This window comes from Echiichthys vipera (genome assembly GCF_963691815.1).
Source record: "Echiichthys vipera genome assembly, chromosome: 5".
Taxonomy (NCBI): Eukaryota; Metazoa; Chordata; class Actinopteri; order Perciformes; family Trachinidae; genus Echiichthys; species Echiichthys vipera.
This window is the reverse complement of record NC_139830.1, coordinates 17,784,035-17,804,855: the sequence shown is the minus strand read 5'-3', so window position 1 is coordinate 17,804,855 and position 20,821 is coordinate 17,784,035. Positions and strand designations below refer to the sequence as shown.

Sequence of the window (20,821 nt, the reverse complement as noted above, 5' to 3'; positions counted from 1 at the left end):
TGTGTAAACTGCCCAGCCCAGAATTTATGACTGCATCAACTGTACATGCCAAAAAATATTTCAATGTAGGGTAAACATGTGCATTTTCATGTCCGTTTTGGATTATATTCAGCCCTTTACTTCCGCTCCTCTTTTCCCTTCCCCATGCTCACAGTTTCTTTCTTGGGCTCCCGGTCAAGGTCAAGACGCAGCAGAGAGGTGTTGACTTTTAGGGCGAGCGACAGTGCCATCAGTCCGCCTGTCTTGATCTCATTCTCTCGCAGGTCAAGACGCAGCAGTCTGGGGCTCTCAGCAATGAATTCAGCCACAGCCACAGCTCCTGTAATGCAGATTTAAGAAAGAGGAATCAAAAGACAGCAAAAATCCTCCAAAAAAACAGAAAGGCACTAGTTCCCACCTTCGCAGGACAGTTTGGTGGAAGCGAGGCCCAGTCTGAGCACAGAGCGGTTGGAAATCAGTCCGTCTTTCAGTTTGTGGACCCCTTCGTTACCGACAGAGTTATGGCCGAGGTTCAGAGTCTCCAAACTCTGGGTGCATGGCTGAGAAGGGCAGAGAAACAACAAAGATATTGATGTTTAAAATATATAAACAGTTGAGTGTTTCTCCAGCAATGGGAGAGTGCAGTTAAGTTTTAAGAGCTGGCGTTTGTCGAGAGAGTCTTGAATAAACTTTTCAATAGAATGATTAGCCGAGACTATGCTGATATTAAGTGTAAAATGTCCAGAATGTGTTTGATGGTGTCCATGAAACTTGTGTATTAGGATATGAGCAAGACATTTTTAATAGACTGTAAAATAATAGATGTTCTGTAAAATACAGTATATGTTCATGTAGTAGCTTTTCTATATAAAAAAATGTATGCATTTGGGATTTTTTTGCTGTGTCTTTTTTGACATAAATGAGAGTCACTCTGGATAGATTACTGTAGACTACAGACTACAGTTTATGATTTAAATGAGCTGAATAAAACTAAATTATCAATTATCAAAAAAACAATTATCTTCCCTGATAGCTACAGCTAAAATGTGAGTGCCAAAGTGGTGGTGCTGCTGGTTTGAGATCTTGAGACATGCACTTTAATTATTTTTCACTATGTGAGAAATCTCTATTAATTTCGTCAGTCTATAGGCCTTTTCAATCAATCAACATCCTTTGTTTAACCAGGTAAAAAAACCTCATTGAGATTAAAACCTCTTTTCCAAGAGTGACCTGGCCAAGATGGCAGCACAAAAGTATGGTTACACACAAAACACAAATAAATTAAGATTACAAAGTGCGATGAAAAGATCCGATTGATCTTAGAATTGTCTTGAACTCCCCCAGAGTTATGAGATGTGTCAAAAGTCCTTCTTCACATCGTTCCAGGCAGACGGGGCAGGAAATTTAAAAGCCTTTTTGCCTCGTTCAGTTCTGACTCATGGGACCTGCATCTGATGTCCTGAGAACGCGGGCCATATTGGCTGCGGTTTCTACACATGTGTAAACACAAATATGTGGGCAGAATTCCAAGAATAGATTTATAAATAAAAGTTAGCCAATGAGAGAGTCTACGGACAGACAAAGATGGGCAATGTGCTTCTCTTTATAATGGTTGAGTGCACTGTGGTTATGAATCAGTCATGGGATGTTCTTTATCAGTATTTTTTTGTCTGTTCTGCAACATCTCAAACGATCTCCCCAGACAGATTTCTTAGGAGAAAATGCAGTTCTTTATAATCGAAAAACACAACCATCATGTGTTTCTAATAATAACAAGACTGCTGTTCTCTAAATGTTCTAAATATAACAACACGTGAGATGCTAGATGGATTTGTTTGTTTTTGTTTGGGAAAGTCTTTAAAGCTCTACCTGATCCGATAAAAAAGTTTCCAGTCGCTTAACTCAAAGTCCTGATGATCACTTTTATACAAATTTTACCAAAACTGATATTAAAGAAGCTTACCCTGCAGCTCACGATAAATCCTACTCCATATATGACACTTATTGTTCAAACACAAACATACACAATCAGTGATACATGTACTATTCAATTACTGTATTTTTCGGATTAAAAGTCGCTCCGGAGTATAAGTCTCACCGGCCGAAAATGCATAATAAAGATGGAAAAAAACATATATAAGTCGCACTAGAGTATAAGTCGCATTTTTTGGGGGAAATGTATTTGATAAAATCCAACACCAAGAATAGACATTTCATCTTGAAAGGCAATTTAAAATAAAAAATAGAATAGAGAACAACAGGCTGAATAAGTGACGTTATGACGCATAAACAATGAACTGAGAACGTGCCTGGTATGTTAACGTAACATATTACGGTAAGAGTCATTCAAATAACTATAACATATAGAACATGCTATACGTTTACCAAACAATCTGTCACTCCTAATCACTAAATCCAATGAACTCCGCCAACTCCAAGTAGCAGGTAGCATCTTTTTTTTCCCAATGCACTTTTTCTATTGTTTGATATTTTACGGTAATGTGTTAATAATTTCACACATAAGTCGCTCCAGAGTATAAGTCGCACCCCCGGCCAAACTATGAAAAAAACTGCGACTTATAATCCGAAAAATACGGTAATATTATATATTCACTTACTCACAATACTCTGGTTTGTGAAAAACTATAATTGTAATGAAATATGCAGCTAAATTAGGGGATTAACAGCTCATCTTTCATGAGCAACATTCATAAATGGAAGTTGTGGTAGCCACTGCATTGGGTCAACAAAATTCATCTTATTTTATATAGATAAACTGGGAATAAAGTGAGCAAGAACAGTGATTCAATTATGGTATTTTATGTCGTGTTTGTAAAAAAATCTTTGGTTTGATTAATATGCTGAAACAGTAACAAAACGTTTTAGCATTAAAAACAAAAAAAATGAAAGTTTATCTTACTCTGACTAGACGGAGGCAGTCATGACTCAGTGGTGTCTAAATGTAAACACTGTAGTACTGAAACAATGAGTGTGAAGATAAGGACACTATCACTCAAAAACAGACATGAGAACAGTGACTTTGGTAAAGGATTATCCATGCCAGACTGCTGTGAAATCAAACCAAGATAAACTGAGAGAAATGGTACGGCATGAGTCCCGAGCTCACATCTGTTCACTGAGCGAGATATGACTGCACAACATGCCAGTTGTATTAATGAGGAGCCTACGTGGAAATGTCCTTTCAAATCAGACGTCATAACACCTCTTTACACATTACATTAATCTCTCACCTACACGTCTGTAAATCATAAGTTTACACAAAGAGATCGTTAAGGCGATTTCTGTAGTGAAATGCAAATATGAGTCATTCATCTAACAATGTAACAGTTGTTAATCTTATTTGTTTTAAACAAGATCCTTGAAACCCTCAGGAGGTTAAAAAAGCTGCATGATCAAATTATTCATTCAAATCTCGTCTTTATCTGATAATCCTCACTTTCTCGCTGAAAATGAGCAGAAGAGGAGAAAAAAGGAATAACGAACGGCAGAGCTTTATTTTGATAACTTCTCTAATAGAGTAATGAGGAGATAATTGAATTATCCTTGCCAAAGCTGTTATAAAATCACACAGCCAGAGTTCCACTCGTAAAATCACTGATAAGTGTGTGTGAGTAGATTTATTATCCCACTGTGTGCGCGTGTGTGTGTGTGTATACCAGTGCAGCAGCGAGGTAGCCCATGCCATTGTGTGTGAGCTGGTTGTTCCATAGCACCAAAGTGACGAGGCCCTTCCTTTGCTCTTTAAGTCCTTCGCACACATAGGCCAGACCTGTGACGACAAACAGACAGAGTTGGTACGTCTGTATTTAACTTAAAAAATGTCACAATTTTAACAAATTCTGAATGAAGATGTCTAATTTGAGTTGGTCTGGTGCATTAGCAGCAGCTTGTTTGCATAGCATTTTCTAAGCTGTCCTAGAAGCAAACTTGGAAGTGTTATTATACAGGAGGAAAACAACATATGTGGATGAATTTATCCTAAGAAACATTATCAATAAGCCTCAGCTACACTCTCTAGGAGCGTAATGACAACAACATCACATTGTGTGTATTTGCATCTGCTCAGTGCTGGGACAAGTTCAGTGTTGTGTGTGCATATATTAATCAAATAGATATGAAATATAATGAGTCTATTGGTGGAACACAAATAACGAAACACACAGTTGCTTTAATAGTTTGTACTAGCCATCATGCCACATACAGTGTTTAGAGAATTTGCTTTAATTCTACGTAATGCTTTATTTTGCATTAGTTCTACAGCAATTAACTAATGTCCCCACAAGGATCAGTAAACTCTCATCTGAGTTTGAGAAAAGCTATTGATTTTCTCAATAAAAAAAATTGTTTTTAACACGATCCAACCTTGAGAAAACACACAAGAGTGTAAAACAATCATGCTGTGTACCAGAGTCTAGGATGTGGTTGTTGCGCAGGTCCAGGATCTGAATGTTGTAGTTAAACTTGAGCAAGTTGCCAAGTTGGGCTGAGTCCTGCAGGCCGTTGAGCTTGTTGTCTGCCAGGTACAACTCCCGCAGGTTCATATTCATCTTCAGAGCCGTGGCTTTCCAGAAAAATAAATTATAAATGAAGGCGAGGGGGAAACAAAATGTCAGGAATAGAGGACTTAATTCTTGAATTGGAAGTCTCTGAAAACGAAGAAACTGCTCTGCCCATCTTACCCAGTAACATGAGCGGTCTGCCAGACAGACCGGCGTTCTCCAGGTGGAGGACTGCCAGGCTGCCACTGATCCTGAGTGCTCGTGCTACAAACGGAGCCGAGTGGTCCAGCAGAGGAGTGTTACGTGCATCGAGGTACTGCAGAGAGCTCGTCTGGAGGCAAACACCAGCAGAGATACGGTTAATTTGGTATGCACAGATTAAAGTGCACACACAATTATATCCTCATTATTATGATGAAAACTATCTTTGTGTGGTTCTGAAGTGCACATTTGTAAAGGGAGCGAAATTATACAGGATAACTTTGGATATTTTTGAGTTGACAGTAGATGACCCATAACATCTGGCTAACCCTCATAAACACGTTTCCTTTGATCTTTAATCTTACTCCTGTAACCTCTCATTAGCTGTGATTATAAACCGATGAACACCAGCTAAGAGCTTCGTCAGACGCCATACATAAAACATTACCCTCAAATGAGCAAATGTAAATGACAAAGATGATGTGTGTACGCACATTGTTGCCCACATAAAGGCTTTTCAATATTGGTTTTCAACTGCCTAACCCCAGGTCTCACCTCAGGGGTTCACGGACACACTCTTCAAAGCATTAGTGCGTTAAGGTCTATTGGACTTTGCTGAAATTAGCTACTGCGACTTTTTATTGAAGAGCTACGACACAAACCATCTACAGGCTGGTGTCTCCAGACATTCTTCATTAATCATCAGACACTCGAGGCTTGTAGACAAGGGAATGCCTTTTACAAACACTTATCAGATGAAAAATTAGCTTCCCACACAGTCAACACGACTGCAGTGCTCATACATTTGTGTAAACACAGTTCATGTGTCATTAGTAACTGTGATTAAGAATTTGTTTTTCCCTCTAGGCAGATAAATAATGAACTGAATCTTAAAAAATATATAATAAAAAGGCCTGAACAAACAAAAAAGACTGCAAAGTAAAAGTTTGGCAAACAGATTAGTGTTGTTCACTGTGGTACACAACGTATTATAATATACCAATTGTTAACTTACTAAATTTGGTTTAGAATATATATTTTGCATGTAATATCTCATACCTCATTTGACACCTTCATCTTTCATACAGTAAAGAATTATACAAAAACAACGGTATGCAATTTGTTTTCGTAGAGTGGCTTCACCCTCACTATTTCTCTGACACACAATCAACGGTTCCTGACTAAAGCTCACCAGCATCTGTTCGTAGACGTGTGTTTTCTCACATATATTGCTTCAAAATTGCATTTTGGGAGGTCACGGTGACCTTATCAGTTCATCCTTTAGTCCCAGTAGAGATTTGTGCCAAATTTGAGGAAATTTCCTCGAGGTGTTTCTGAGAACAACTTAATACTACTCACATTTTACTGTCTTTTTACTTGCTGTCTGTTTTTTTTCTTGCTTTTGGAAAAAAAAGCTCCCACAACGTGTTATTCTTTGGAGTGTTTTGTCGAACCATGAATAAATCAAATACTTTCCTATCCCCAACCTGTCCTATTTCTCTGCACACATTTTCCACTGCAGGGGAGGAGGATCTCTCACCTTTCTCATCATGTGAGCAGCGGCCTGCCATCCCCGTGTGCCGATGTGCTTGTTGAAGGAGATGTTGAGATGTGTGGCTGACTCGTAGTATTCGATCATGTCAAACAGAGCGGATGCACCCTGAGAAGCACAGACAACAAAGATAGGAGACCTGTATTAACCATTATGGCATTTCAGATTATTTAAACAAGTCTCAGTGTCAAAACACTGAAAGAGGTTGTTACAGGGTATGTCGGGAGCAGCTGCAGTTGCCACAGTAACATCCTCTCAGAATAGGTGAGACCTGCTGAGGTGTTAAAGGGTCTGGACTACTGTCTACAGCAAACGTGTGAAAATAAACGTGTAAGGGCTCCTTTCTTCTAGATTTACTTCTGCATTAATTCGATTTTGAAGTAAGGCTGTAACTGAAGATAATTTTCATTATCTATTAATCTGCTAATTATTTTGTCTTTAAAATATCAGAAAAATAGTTGAAAATGTGGTTATAATTTCGTTCTTTGTCAGATCAACAGTCCAAAATCCTAAAATATTTCTATAGTAAAGTTTACTGTCATTTATGACACATAAAAGCTTTAAATTCTCATATTTGAGAAGCTGGAACCAGCAATGGTTTGGCATTTTTACTTAAAAGTTGTACTCCGTAAGATTTGAATCTATTTAATTGTCTTTTAAGTTGCTATCTATCACAGAGTGAGTTAAAACAAAGGTCATTGATCATATCACCCACTAATGAAAGCCCTTCTTTTTGCCTTTTTGCTGAGTATTATAGTCTGAGTGGCGACATTCGCGGGCCAGATGTAAATAAGCCGCCATGTTAGTGACGCCGCTGACAGCGGTTGGTCTGTGGCCCAGCTCGTCATTCACTGTTATGCTACTTTCACTTGTACTTGGAAATCGGAAACTTAAACTTCTGAGTCAGGCTTGTACTAAGGGCAGAAGTGCAATAGGAATGTGTGTGTGTGTGTATGGATTTAAGAGGGTAACATATAGGGGATGGGCTGGATGTGTTTCAAAAAAGGTTTACATAAGAGCAAAAAAAAAATTGTAAACACAGTGACCGTGACAAGATGAAGGGCTCTGAAAGAGCAGCCTCGCCTGCAATTACATCTTAAGGGGCCTCTAGAAACTAAATATCTCAATTCTTATGGAGTACAACTTTAAACAGGACTTTAATATGCATTAATTGATTATCTAAATATTTGGCATTAATTTTTTTGTGAATTGACTAATCAATCCTTGCAGTTCTAGATAACTGTGACTGTAAATTCATTTGCAGATTATTTTCACAATCTGCTGATTAATAGTTTGTTGTTTGTCTAACCAACAGTCAAAACAACTTTACAATAGTACAAGTAGAGACATTTGAGATGCTGAAATTATCAACAATTTGGCGTGAAATAATGTAAATAAAAAATAAATAAGGTTAGTTGAATAAAGACAGTTGCTGATTCATTTTATGTTTAACAAGTCATCAGTTAATTGTCATTTCACAATGATCTACAGATGAGGTGAAAAACCGTATTCATTTCAGGCATATAAACTGTGCAAATGAGCATGAACCCCTGTGTGGTAAAGGAACAGATGAAGGACTAAAGTGAAATGTCAGGTGATGCAGCCAAAGAGCACTCGTGTTAGAGTGAGTCATGAGAGTTTTAATCCCATTTTGGTTTTGGTAGTGCTGTGGGGGTGCATCTCTGTCTTCTATCACCGATATACTGCCTAGGTGTTGATGACACTGCAGTGGAGGTGGACGGCTGGTTAATCTGCTTTTCGGTTTTTATTTGACAATATATAAAAAAAAGCAGATTCCTGCAGCAATCAGTTTTTCTACCCAAGGCTGCACAAATGAAACAATGGGGAAGTGTTGTGTTCAGGGACTTTTACTGTACTGTGTGAAGGTTAAGAAAAACTAAAAATAAATCTTATTTTGTGTGGTATTTTTTTTTTTGCTGTGGTATCGAAATAAGTGTATATTTTTTATACTAGTGTTGTACCGAAGTTTAAAATGATAGTACTGTGACAACTTTGGTTAAAAGTAAACTTAGATGCCACCAGAATCAACAGCCAGTGGTGAATTTGCTCCTATGTGCAGCCAATTCCAGGATGTGACCAGCAGATTAAAACCAGTGTGAGTGTGAGTTTATCCTTCACTGAGACTGATGAGAAGTAACAAATCAGACAGGCTTGCTGCATAGCGTCTCACAACCTTTTCCCCTTTGTGTGTGTATACTGAGAGATATTACCGAGTGTACACAAGTGTGTTTATCTACAGGGTGGGGAAAGATGAGTCACATCCAGTCCAATAACAGCCAGCCTGTGTTAATGATCCCCATGCCTGCTCTGCCCCACGCTTCTTAAAACATCTCTCCAAAAATGTTTTCTTTCTCTTTTCATCTCCCCATATCATTCCCAACAAGACGCCACTACTGGGGCTCTGCCAAAACAAGCTGCATGTCTCTCACTCCCATCTTCTGTCTGACCCATTCGATTCCTTTTGTATCACGCCTTCCTTCATTCTCCCCTCGACCTCCTTTTCTCCTTTTATCGTTTCATTTCATCCGAGCCCAAGGCAAAACACTTGTCTCAGACTGAGATGCTGCTCTATGGTGACTCAGTCACTGACTCATTCAACCACTTCACTCATATTTCCGGGGCAGAGCTCCATGTTGGGTGTAGAAGTGCGTACATCACTCTGCATTTGTTTGGATTATATGAAGCTCTGGTTTGTGTGTGTGGTTTCTAAAATGACGATTCAAGTATGAGTAGAATATTACTGTGAATCCTCACAGTTTGTTCTGTGTATTAATGAGAATGATACTATAAAACCAAAACAGAGTTGCCATTGTTCGGTGACAGTTTAATTCTTTCGTGTTTGGTTGCAGGTGAAGTAAAATTACACATTAAATGATAAAGAGTTCATCTAGACATGGAAACGTGGGGCTGGACCATGGATGTATAAAGAAAACTGGATACATCGTTTCTATCAAAGTTGCTTTGTGGCGAATGAAGAAAGAAAGAAAAAAAGCGAGCCAGCTACCTTTGGTTTAGGGTCAGGGTCACCGGCTGACTTGAATGGGGATAAAATGATTTACTTCAAATGCTATCAGACTGAATGGATCAAATTCTGGTAATAACACATATAATTCCTATTCAAATCACCTTCTGAAAGTGAAGACTTGTTAGCTACTACTTATAGCTTTTGCCATGCTTGCTTAAGCTAACAGTAAGCGACAGAGTTAAGCGATCTTTTAAGTTGTTGGGTGGAGTTCATTAATTTAGAAAGTTGGAGAAACTTGGAATAAACAAAGGAAAGCCTCACCAATACAAGGAAAAGATGCACTCTCTAAACAAATTAGCTGGGGACACTTACTTCAATTACTCATGCTACACTTTACAATAGTGCTTTCCATTAAGACACTGTTACTGCCTGCTGGTAAATTATATGATGCAATTTGATGGTTAGTAATTAAAGCTCAGGCATTTGTTAAACTTCAGTTTTATTAGCTTAGTTCAGTTTTATTTGCTTATGTGGGTTTGAAGCTGTTCGTAACCCTTAAAGTCTAAACCCTAAAAAGCTACCAGTGGAGTTTTTAGGTTACGTTTTACCTTCATGTTTCATGTCATACTTCAAGTCTATAAGGACTAACAAATGTGATGAAACATAAATCTTTTGAAGAATTCATATCATACATTGTTTACATTTATGTTAACTTGGTCATCATCTTCCTTGGCTTTGTTCATGAATTTCTACACATTTTAGCATAAAACCACCTCCAACTGTCGATCAATGGAATACTAAAAGACAAACGGCAGTGGGTATCTGGGTGTTCTTGTGCACATTCACATGAAACAAATGATGGGGACGTAAAGAAATTGCTCCTTAGCGGTACTAGGGGTCAAAATACTCTACAGGGTACCTTTAATTCGCATTCCAGCAGAAGTAATACTTCAGTTGCTCAGATTATCCTGAAGTCATCATGCTTCTCAGGACTACAATTATCACACCATCTACAAGTCTGCTGAAAAACTGCAGGAGATTGGTGCCTAAATCAATTCTGTGGTTAAAGAGCGAAAGTAATGACAAGACTTTTCCAGATGGGAATAAAATAATGAGCAGTAATTAAAGTGACCTAAATAAATGTATCCTATGTGGCTCTGGCTAAAAGCAGAGCTTGTGTCTGTGTGTGATACAGTGAATTTGAAGCTGTGTGTGACAGGAAGTGGTCAAGGCCTGTGTCACAATGCTGTCTAGAGCCCAAACGTCCCTAACGGTGTTTATACGAGTGGACATCTGGAGTAATCAGAAAACCCATGACAAACACTCCGTATCCTGCCAGTGCAGTGAGAGTAAAAACAATGATCGTGTGACTGAGGTGTCACTGAGGGCAGAAACCAACAGTGAAAGAGAGAGAGAGACAGGCGTGAATTTAGGGTGAAAGATGGAAGTATGCTAAATGCACTAAGAGCAATGAAGGATAGGAACGGAGACAGCCTTTAAAGGCAGGAGCTTACATCTTCATCCAGGTTGGTCTGCTCCAGGTCTATGACTTTAAACTGGACCCTCTTCAAAATCTCTTCCAGAGACTCACATGCTTTGTAGTCCAGCTTCTCACCTGAAGACATACGGCCATTAGGTTGATCAAATTAGTAAAATAAAAAAAATAAATAACAAAAAAAAAATGAATTCACCAATATGAAAAACTCTTGGTATCTGCTGATACCCTCAAGTTGAATATATAACACAACTGTCAAGCTGCTTACCTTTTAGATCGAAGCACTCATTTCGCTGAGTCAGGTCTTTCAGTTCCTACAGAGACAAAAAGAAGCAGTGTCAGTCAGAGTTGAGTTTGTGTATTACCCCATCATACAGGCAATTCAATACCATGGTACTGGAGTTTAAACAAAGATTGAGTATTGACTAAGATAAACCTTTGCTACAATGCAAAGCATCTGAAAGATATGTTTGCTCAACTCACGTCTGCTGTGTTTTGCTATATGAATGTGTCACTGTGCCTTTGAGTTCTGGCACCATTGGTAAGTTTTGCAAAGTACTGAATGTGAATACTTAGCAAGTCCCGACTGATAACAATAATATAGGACTGCCCAGCAAGGGAAAAGACGTTGGTTTGTTGTTGTTGTCTGCAGCTTTTCATCTAACATTGTGGCCGTTTCTACCTGTACTAATCTTCCCTGTACTAATTTAAAACAGATTCGCTGACCAAATTGTGCAGAAAATGTCCATATCTGTTCTCACAAATACTTTTACCAATTATCGAGAATAGTGCCGCTAACAAAATGCTGTTAACTTGGTTACAAATACATTGCATTCCCTACAGCTGCATCACAATAAAAACCTCACGCTGGTGGATTTGGTTTTGGAAATAGTTGGTTTGCATCAGCAGTAATCTAACAGAGCTCTGACACAACTGAGAGCATTCAATAAATTGAAAAATAGTGCTGATATCTTAAGTATGAACAGGCATGTCAGAGTGAAACTAAACTCCAAGCCACAGATTTAATTAAAATGTATAAAGGTACCAATAGACGAATGCAATAAAAGTTTTACACTTTAAAAACTTATTTTTTTAAGCAAGCAGTGGAAACAACATGTATTCACGACTCTCTGCAGCTCAGCACAATTTAAGCAGGATAACCCATGTTGAGGAAAATCGAGCCTAAACCATCGAGCCTAAACCATTTTATGATCCACTTGATTCTTTAAACCTGAGCATGTTACCTGTCTGTCTGTGTTCAACCTGACCATATCATTTATTCTGTGATGTAGTCTGACACCAAGGCATCACAGATCAAAAGGTGGAAAGGTATTTTGCCCTGGTAAAACATCCAACCACCCCAACAAACAGGACGAAAACATACAGAGTGGTGCCCTCAAAACTATGTACCAGCAAATCCCTCTCTCTAGTTGAGTGCCCAGCCCATTCAGCATGAACTCAATAACCTCTGCCCTTGTGCAACACTGCCATCACTTATCCATGTGTGTCTGAACATACTGATGATGGTTTAGTTGTACAGAGGGTTCATGGCCTCCTGCTTGACTGAACTGGTCCCTAACACAGGATGATGTTATGTGACAAATGCCACATCTAAAGCTGTCTGTCATAATACAATCAGCAGGAAACACTAAATAACACACTGTAGTAACAAAGATAATTACTTTAGAGAGCATTTTATGAAGAACTATAAAGGGAAAATGTATTTTCTCTCTATGTTTTGTGAAAAAAAACCAACAAAACAACAACAAAAAAATATATAATACTACAAATAATATGTATATATAAAACCTCTAGGTGTTCTAACCAGATGGTGTTGATTATGTAAACACAACCAGACACACATTTGGGGCAATTAAACAGCAAGAAAATCTTCACTTACAAATAGCACATAATACAAAATGGGGCACCTGTCAGTGAGAATGACTTTATCATTGTAAATAACTCCCTGGCAGCTGCCAGAACTCAAAATAGTGCATGACGCATAGTGTGCCTCTGCACCAGTGGTGGTATTGATGGTGTGTGTGTGTGTGTGTGTGTGTGTGTGTGTGTGTGTGTGTGTGTGTGTGTGTGTGTGTGTGTGTGTGTGTGTGTGTGTGTGTGTGTGTGTGTGTGTGTGTGTGTGTGTGTGTGTGTGTGTGTGTGTGTGTGTGTGTTTTCCTGGTTTGAAACCCGGCTGGGGCCCTTCTGTGCGGAGTTTGCATGTCCTCCCCGTGTCTGCGTGGGTTTTCTCCGGGTACTCCGGTTTCCTCCCACAGTCCAAAAACATGCACGTGTTAGGTTAATTGATGACTCTAAATTGCCCGTAGGTGTAAATGGTTGTCTGTCTCTGTTCGTCTCTATGTGTCCTGTGATAGACTGGCGTCCTGTCCAGGGTGTATCCCTCCTCACGCCCGACGTCAGCTGGGATCGGCTCCACCCCCCCCATTCAGGGTTGAAGATGAATGAATGAATGAATGAATGAATGAATCCTATTAGCCTGAGTATGACATCTGGAGGTCATATAGAAAATGACAGTTGGAGATGAGAGAAAACCTTCCTGTGACCATATAGTTAAGTCTAAATCCATGGGCTGGATCAGACATATTGGTCCTCTAATCTAACTCTCAGTCAGAGAGCAAATCTTATTTCCCAAAAAAGTTTAACTTCAGCTTCACACATTTTGTTGTCTGCCTTTGAAATGCTTTATCAGTCTGTTCACAAATTTGCGCTACAAGACTTCAAAGGGACCAGCCCCCTAAATTGATACCATCCTTAATTAGAATGATACACTGTGCATAATAGAAGTAGGCGTCACGTCTCAAAGTGTTAATGCACATGTGACATTTATTTTACCCTTAATTTAACATAGATTTAAAGTATATTCTCTGCAGAATTAAACAACCGAATCCTAGATATACAGAACCAGTCTAGAGAGAGCATATTCTTCGAAATCAAGTGTGCACACTGGCTGGGTATGAGACATAAATTACATAATAGGGAAACCACTTGTTTCTGGGGGCATTGCTGCAGCAGAAATGTGACACAAGGCTACCAAGTGTCCAGGGCTTAAGACTCTGCTAGGAGTAACTGCAGGGCAGGCATTCAACATACAGCTTCTAAATAGCGACCCTCATAAAACGCACAGATACACAAACAACTAGTCAGAAATGTACATAATCTGTAGGGGGCCCCACGTGTACAGTGCAGTTGGACTTAATAAAGAAAGCATTTAGAGTGGAAGGAGAAAAAAACTGTAAAAAGGCTGCGCTCCTCTTGCAAACCCCTTCTCACTGGTCAGCCGTTTGGTCTGACTGGCTTGTTTATTTGGGTGGTTACTGCAAAGATGACTAAGCAGAAATGAGAGGGGGCGGTAGTGGACCAAAAGACTACAGTGGCAGGAAGGGATGGAAAGAAGCCAGTCATGAGCTAGTGAGCAATCACAAAAAAGGCAGAATATGATGGAGGGAAGGAGGGGAGAAGGCGGGACACCCCCGTGATGACCATCCCAGGTCTGTGAAGTCCCAGTGGAAATGTACTCAGACTGTAGGACTAAATGAAGCTCACAGCAAAAGCTTAGCACAGTGATGTGCATTTCCACAAGTAGCTGAGATGTTAACCCAACTTCTTTCTTTCAGCTGACCTGGTGTGTGGGGATTTCTTTGCAGAGTCTCTTGAATCACAAATGTGTTTCCATCTGGGGATCACTTTGCTTCAACATCATCACTCACACATAGGAGAGACACACCGGCAGGTACAAATGTGCAAAGATCCAATGGAGAGGCCCAGTTAAGGGTTTTATGAGTGCGTGCTGCAGCGACTGTACAACAATAAAACAGGAGAAAGTGCTAAAGTGTCCCTGCTGCAAACGCTAGCACTGCCAACTCCTCCGTCTGACTAGAGGGGAAATGGTTCGGTGACAGGCACATGTATGTTTGCATACACAGTTTTTAAGCATCAAAATCATCAAATTTATTTTTGGGGCTGGAGCCCCATTTCTGAAAAATGAAAAAAAAAAAGTTTAAATAAATATTAAAACACACAAAGCCCTAAATTGTTTGTTTTTTTTACCCTGATCAAGAATTATGTGAGTAGGCCTTGTCATGCTAAACATAAAAACAAAATCCTTTATGTAGCTTTATCTAAATCATCAAGGATTTCTTTCTTTAAATGCTTTAAAATGGTCAGTTTAACTGTTAAGTTTCCAAAAATGTATTCTGGTAGAAATTTCGCCCAGACCTCCATTCAGCTTTGGATTACAGAACACAAACATTGAAAATGTTTAATAGCTAATGGCCCTGTATCATACAAGAGAAAGAAAAAAGGAAGCGTTTATTGGCTCCAAATAGGAACTAAATCAAAATATAGTTCTACATGTGCGTTGGGAGGAGTAGCCAATAATGTTATTTATGGGTTAATTAGTAAATGTAATGTGATCCATTCTCAGAGTAAGTAGTTACAGCCATGCTGTTGTTTTGAGTTCGGAGTGAACTGTTTTGCTGAGCAACCTGCATCCAAGCAATAAAACATTGTTTTCCACGCATAGACTTTAATTGGACGGACCGCCATGGTATATTATCAGTCTGAGAGAACGACGCTGTCCACGATCGATTTACTAGTGGACGATCTCCCCTCGCCCCTCCTGTACTTGGTGAAACATGATCATGTGTAGATTAACTCTGATAAAATAGTCTTGTTCTCAACAACAAAGTACATGTACTGGCACCCTGTTCATAGCTAATGACAGCATCGCAAAATCCCTGTTGTGGCAGAACTGTATATCTGGCACTTTCAAGCATGAGGGGAAATATAACTGATTGCTCTCTCAGTGTATTGATTGATACATGGAGGGAGACAGAACTCAGGCAGAAAATTAAGAATTGTATGTGACGGCAAACAAATCGATGTCACGTGCCGATGCATATGAGAACTGCTTCGCATGAACAGAAAATAAATACGTCATGTTACATTACTTCTGCTACAGAAGATTTATGTGATTAAATAAAATGTGATACTTAAAATTTCCAGGATTTTATGAAATTTCTAGTACGATTTTATGAAATTCTATGACTTTTCAAGGAGGACAGCAATTAATGTCTGCCTGAGAAGGAGGTTAGAAAAGGCTATTTTGTTTTCTTAGCCCAGTCATTTATATTTCCTCTCCATTCTGCTCTCTGACAAAAACTCGCCTCACATTCAGTAAAAAAACTTCCACATAAGAAAACAACAACTATTGCTATACAGATGAAGCACATGCACCAATTCAAAAGGCACAAGGTAGGCAGATATACAACAACAAACAGCCCTGAGGCTTCCCCCACTGGATTCGAAGAACTGCTTATGCAGAGGGATTACGAGACACATGACTGTGTTGGCTAACCCACAAGAGAAAGCAGAAAAAAAGAAGACTTCTAACACTCGTCTGCCATTGGGAGTAACAACCACCACTGCTGGAAAAGGAAAAAGGCCCTCTACTGGATACTATCATAACACTTTTCCAGAGTCGTGCCATGGTGCATCATGCCGTGCCCTCAAACCACATTAACAGACTTTTGAAGTGTTTACACCAACAGAAGAAAAGGTTTAGGATGTAATTCTTGGAACAAAATTTTGTTCCACCTCACGAACAGGAAACTTCGCAATTACAAACAACTTTTGGGTGGAGCTACCAGGACCTCCTAAGTGTTCCCAGCCAGATTGTCCAGCTCCTGGTTGAACAGTGCAGCCCAGCGCTGCCTCAACTGTACTACTTTCTATCATTATGTAAAGTCTAAAGTGGTAAACGTAGTTATTTGTACCCTAGTGGATTTGAACAGCAAGTACTCAGTCTGTGCACTTGATGTGATCGGTAGACTACTGTGTCTCCATCTCTGTCAATACAAGACAGGGTTTTCCCCAAAAAAGTAGCAAAGCTTGTGAGGAGTGATTCATCACCATGCTGAGAATGGCTGGTCCAACTTAACTCGGGGGACTAATAAATATACCCCTGACTGAGCCTTAAGGTGGACAAAGGTGGTGCTGTGCAAAACATAGAGGAGCGGCTTGTCGCTAAAATAAGAATAGCTGGTCCACCTTAGTAAACCTGAGCCAAAGCTGATGGTAGCTTTGGGGCTAACGATAGCTGACTTTAATTAGTATTAGTAAGCAAAGACAAAGGGACTTGGCTTTGGTCTTAAGGAGCTGTCACATTTATTTACCAAAAGATAAACCGTGCACACACTGCACTGCTTTGGTCAGTTACACAACTTCATACTCTCTCTCACACGGTGGTTCTCACTGTTGCTGACTGAGTGTGTGTTTGTGATAAACTCAGACACAGAGGACAGTTTGGCACTGTGAGCAGGAATGACAGTGCTGCTCTCTGATCTTGTTAGTGTTTGCTGTTCTCTTTTCATCATTCTCTCTCTTTTTTCCCTCTCTCTCTCTCCCTCCCTCCCTCTCCATCCCTCTCTCTCCAAAAAGTCACTGACTTATTCCTTGTCAGTTTCGAAGTCTATTTAGGCCCCGCGTAGATAGTTGAGGTTTTATTCTTAAGTTCTTTGTTTAGACAAAATGGCTAGACGTTCTTAAAACTTTAACTTTAGTGTTCAAATTACTACACCGACTATTTAGAGCGGTTCTTATAAAAACTGTATTGTAGGCAAAATAAAGATAATTATATCTACACTTATCTATAGCTACAGCCAACAATCATTATGATAATTGATTCATTTGCAGATTATTTTCTTTTTTCACTGTTCAAGTGATTTGTCTATAAAATGCCCATTAATTATCTGACGCCCACGTTGTTCTGACCACCAGTCCATAACAAACAAAACATATGATTAGGGATGGGTACCTTAACATAAGAGTTTTGATAAACAACCAAACCAATAAGGCATATCTATAAGAGTAGTAGTATGGATCAAATCTTAACGATGACCAACCCTACATATGATAGAACAAAATCACCAACATCTGAGGAAAACCTGTGAATTGTTTTCATTTTTGCTCAACAATATGTTTTTGTCTTTATAGGTGGGAAGCTGGTGAGGGATCTCTCCTTGTGACCACACTAGTGGTCTTTTGGGGTATCAGCGGGGTTAGCACAAACTTTTGAGCGCACTACACTCTCCTGTTGAAGCTTTTGCCATCGGTTGCAAAGCAGCGGTTGGCAGCTCCATGACAGCTATGTTTGCAGGGACAAGGACTGCAGTACAGGGGGATAAGCCACATCAAAGTGAAGTGTAAACGGGGTTAAAAGAATGAGCTCAGTAGGCTGAGGGGTTGTGATGGCTTACCACTCTGCAAGGGATTAAAGAGGAGATTATGACGTTCCACTAGAGGTGACAAATAAAATAATTTCAAGTAGAAACGTCCCTTCTCGTTCACCTTTTCTCTGACATTGTTTTCAGCATTTAAGCACTTCCTCATTAGGTGAAATGAAGATTTTTCATTCCCAAAAGCAGACTGTTGAGTTAGCGACAAAACAACCGAAACTAAGACTTAATAGTTAACTACATTAAACCGTTTCCAGTTTATTTAGTGCACCTAAAACTAACACTAAAACTAATGCAGTCTAATACAAAATAACAGCAATAAATCTTAAAGTTATAATGCTCAGTTTGTGGTTTGTGTACTGTTCTAGAGAGCCGTGCGTGTGCGTGTGCGTGTGTGTGTGCGCGCGCTTGTGTGGTTACGCTGATATGTTCGATAAACCTCACCTGTATCTGTTTGAGCACTTTGGGTATGGGTTTACAGTTGAGTTTCTGGCAGGCTTGTTTGTAGGAAGAGAGGATCTCCTCCACCGTCACATTTTGAGCTGCAAAATACAGACATTGAAGAAAGTTAGGATTGCTTTCATTGCTTGAGGAAACAATACATGTTCAGACACACAAGAGAAATAAAATACAAATACAAATTTGTGTCCAGAAGATCATGTTTTTTCACTGTATCATTTAATATGATCTTATATGTTTATAATCATCGCTCACTTACCAGCAGTAAAGCTAGTAATCAAAAGTAAATGTGTGACAGCTGAAGTGCATGCCAGTTTTCTTCTGATGGTTTCCTATTATATTTCATATGAGTCAGGAAGGTTCGGACAAGATTTAGAAAGCTTTTCTTTAGCAACACTAATGTTCAAACGCACCACAGTTGCAATACGACCCTAAACACACATGCATAATGTTTTTAATCCATACTGGTTTGGCTCACGTCGCTTACTTACACACGTTGTTATAATATTAGGTTAACTGATGCTTTATTTTGTGTACTCGCTTGTGATGCCGAAGTGCCTGTTTGAACAGTGCAAACAAGTGAAAGGGTGATGTTCTGACATAAAAATAAAGTATCTGAAATGGATTGCACTTCAGCTGGATCTGTCCTGATGCCGACCCTGACTCCTGCAAATGATAAACATAATGAAATCTAAGACTGGGACACACTTGGAAATAGTCTTTTTTATGTGACCTGTTCCTGTTCCTTCCTAAGGGAGCACTCTCTTGACAGAGAGGATCAGAAATGGTAGCCCCCTTTAAGGGCTCCCCTACTTAAGTGAGCAAAAAGGACGTATTGTTCTTGGAGTGTGTGTGGGTCAGCCGCTGCTGCCTTCCCAGACTGTTGCGGGAGCTAACTTCAGTCAGATGACTGGGCAACATTCAAACCCAGTGTTCTGGCTGAGAGACTCTGTTGAGAGATGAAGTGAGGCACTTTGGGAAAGACAGAGATAATGACAATCAAAGAATAAAGAAGGACTAAAAAAAAAGCAGGAACTCCGCAAGATCCAGACAAAATTAGATTAACCCAAACAGGATGCTATGCATTCTATCTGGCTTATTTTAGACTGTGTATACAGACAGATAAATACATTAAGTTATTCAGACATTAGCAGTTCATGTTGATATGAACAGAAACTGTCCCTTTGCGTCTACTGTACTAACAGTACTGTACACATAGGGATAGTGTGTGTGAATCTCACTTTGTGCTGCAGTCAGCATTTTGATTTCTCAAGCCAAGGTGACAGTTTCTCCCCTTTGTCTCCCACAGTGTCCCCCATGGGTTTGACTCAAGTTCATCACCCACCCATCTGTACAAGGAAGTGGCAGAACTGACTGGGTCAACCACCATCCCTAAAATATACAAAAGAATATAATAATAATAATAATAATAATAATAATAATAATAACAACCTTTATTACCTTTATACCTTTTTATACCTTTAGTTTCAGCATAAAGAGTTGGACAGTTGACTATGTCTGTGTATAAGCATGGGTCAGAATGAAAAAGCTGCTGGTGGGACAAAGAGGCAGCTGTGCATGTCTGAACAACTTTGTTTTTCACCATCTCAATGAAATGTAATGTCAGACTGTGGATGAAAAAACTACAAGAAATGCTAATGTGGTGAGTCTGAGGAAATGGTGTGCGTGAGACAGATTAAATTAAAGGGCGAGTTAGTGCCACTTCAATACGATGAAGAGAACAGCCACAACACATCTTTCGCTTGTTTTGAGACCCAGACCAAACAGCCACTCGAAAGGAAACCAGCTGAATCCTGCAGCAGGAGCTGAACACATGTACACGCATAAACACTGGTTAGATGAGGATATGATGACTGCTACGTCAGTCTGGAGCCAGACTGATATTGGCCTATTACAGGCACACTGGTATCTATCGATATCAGTGTATACATCTTTCAATATGCGCCAATATGAAAACCTTTATCAGAGAACATTTAATGCAGAAAACAATGCTTGGGGTGATTTAGATATAGTGTAATACAGCCATTTATTCAATTTTTATTCATTCTTTATACCGTAATTTCCGGACTATAAAGCGCACCTGACTATAAGCCTAACCAGCTAAATTTAGGGGAAAATACAGATTGCTCCATATAAAAGCCGCACCCGACTAAAAGCCGCAGGCGTTTTGATGTGTAATTACCGTAGTATATAGGGGTTCCTGCTACCACGGAGGGGATTGTCGGGACAGAGATGACTGTTTGGGAACGCAAAGCGTCCCATTTATTAACAATAAATCTTTCAATCATTCAATCAAACGTTCACATCTTTGACATGGCGAACAGCATTCGTGCAGAGTACAAATAATACAAC

At 39.5% G+C, this 20,821-nt stretch overlaps 1 protein-coding gene across 1 annotated transcript in view; it reads right to left on the bottom strand.

The window, feature by feature from the left end:
• ppp1r37 (protein phosphatase 1, regulatory subunit 37) overlaps positions 1 to 20,821 on the bottom strand; it is a 42,792-nt gene that overhangs the window by 5,160 nt on the left and 16,811 nt on the right. Inside the window, exons 2-10 of the mRNA XM_083913692.1 lie at positions 18,434 to 18,531; positions 11,002 to 11,047; positions 10,753 to 10,853; positions 6,241 to 6,360; positions 4,680 to 4,830; positions 4,406 to 4,561; positions 3,657 to 3,769; positions 398 to 539; positions 153 to 319 (exon numbers count right to left, since the gene is read on the bottom strand). Of these exons, the coding sequence (XP_083769818.1) occupies positions 153 to 319; positions 398 to 539; positions 3,657 to 3,769; positions 4,406 to 4,561; positions 4,680 to 4,830; positions 6,241 to 6,360; positions 10,753 to 10,853; positions 11,002 to 11,047; positions 18,434 to 18,531 (1,094 nt within the window). The remainder of the gene's footprint in view (positions 1 to 152; positions 320 to 397; positions 540 to 3,656; positions 3,770 to 4,405; positions 4,562 to 4,679; positions 4,831 to 6,240; positions 6,361 to 10,752; positions 10,854 to 11,001; positions 11,048 to 18,433; positions 18,532 to 20,821) is intronic.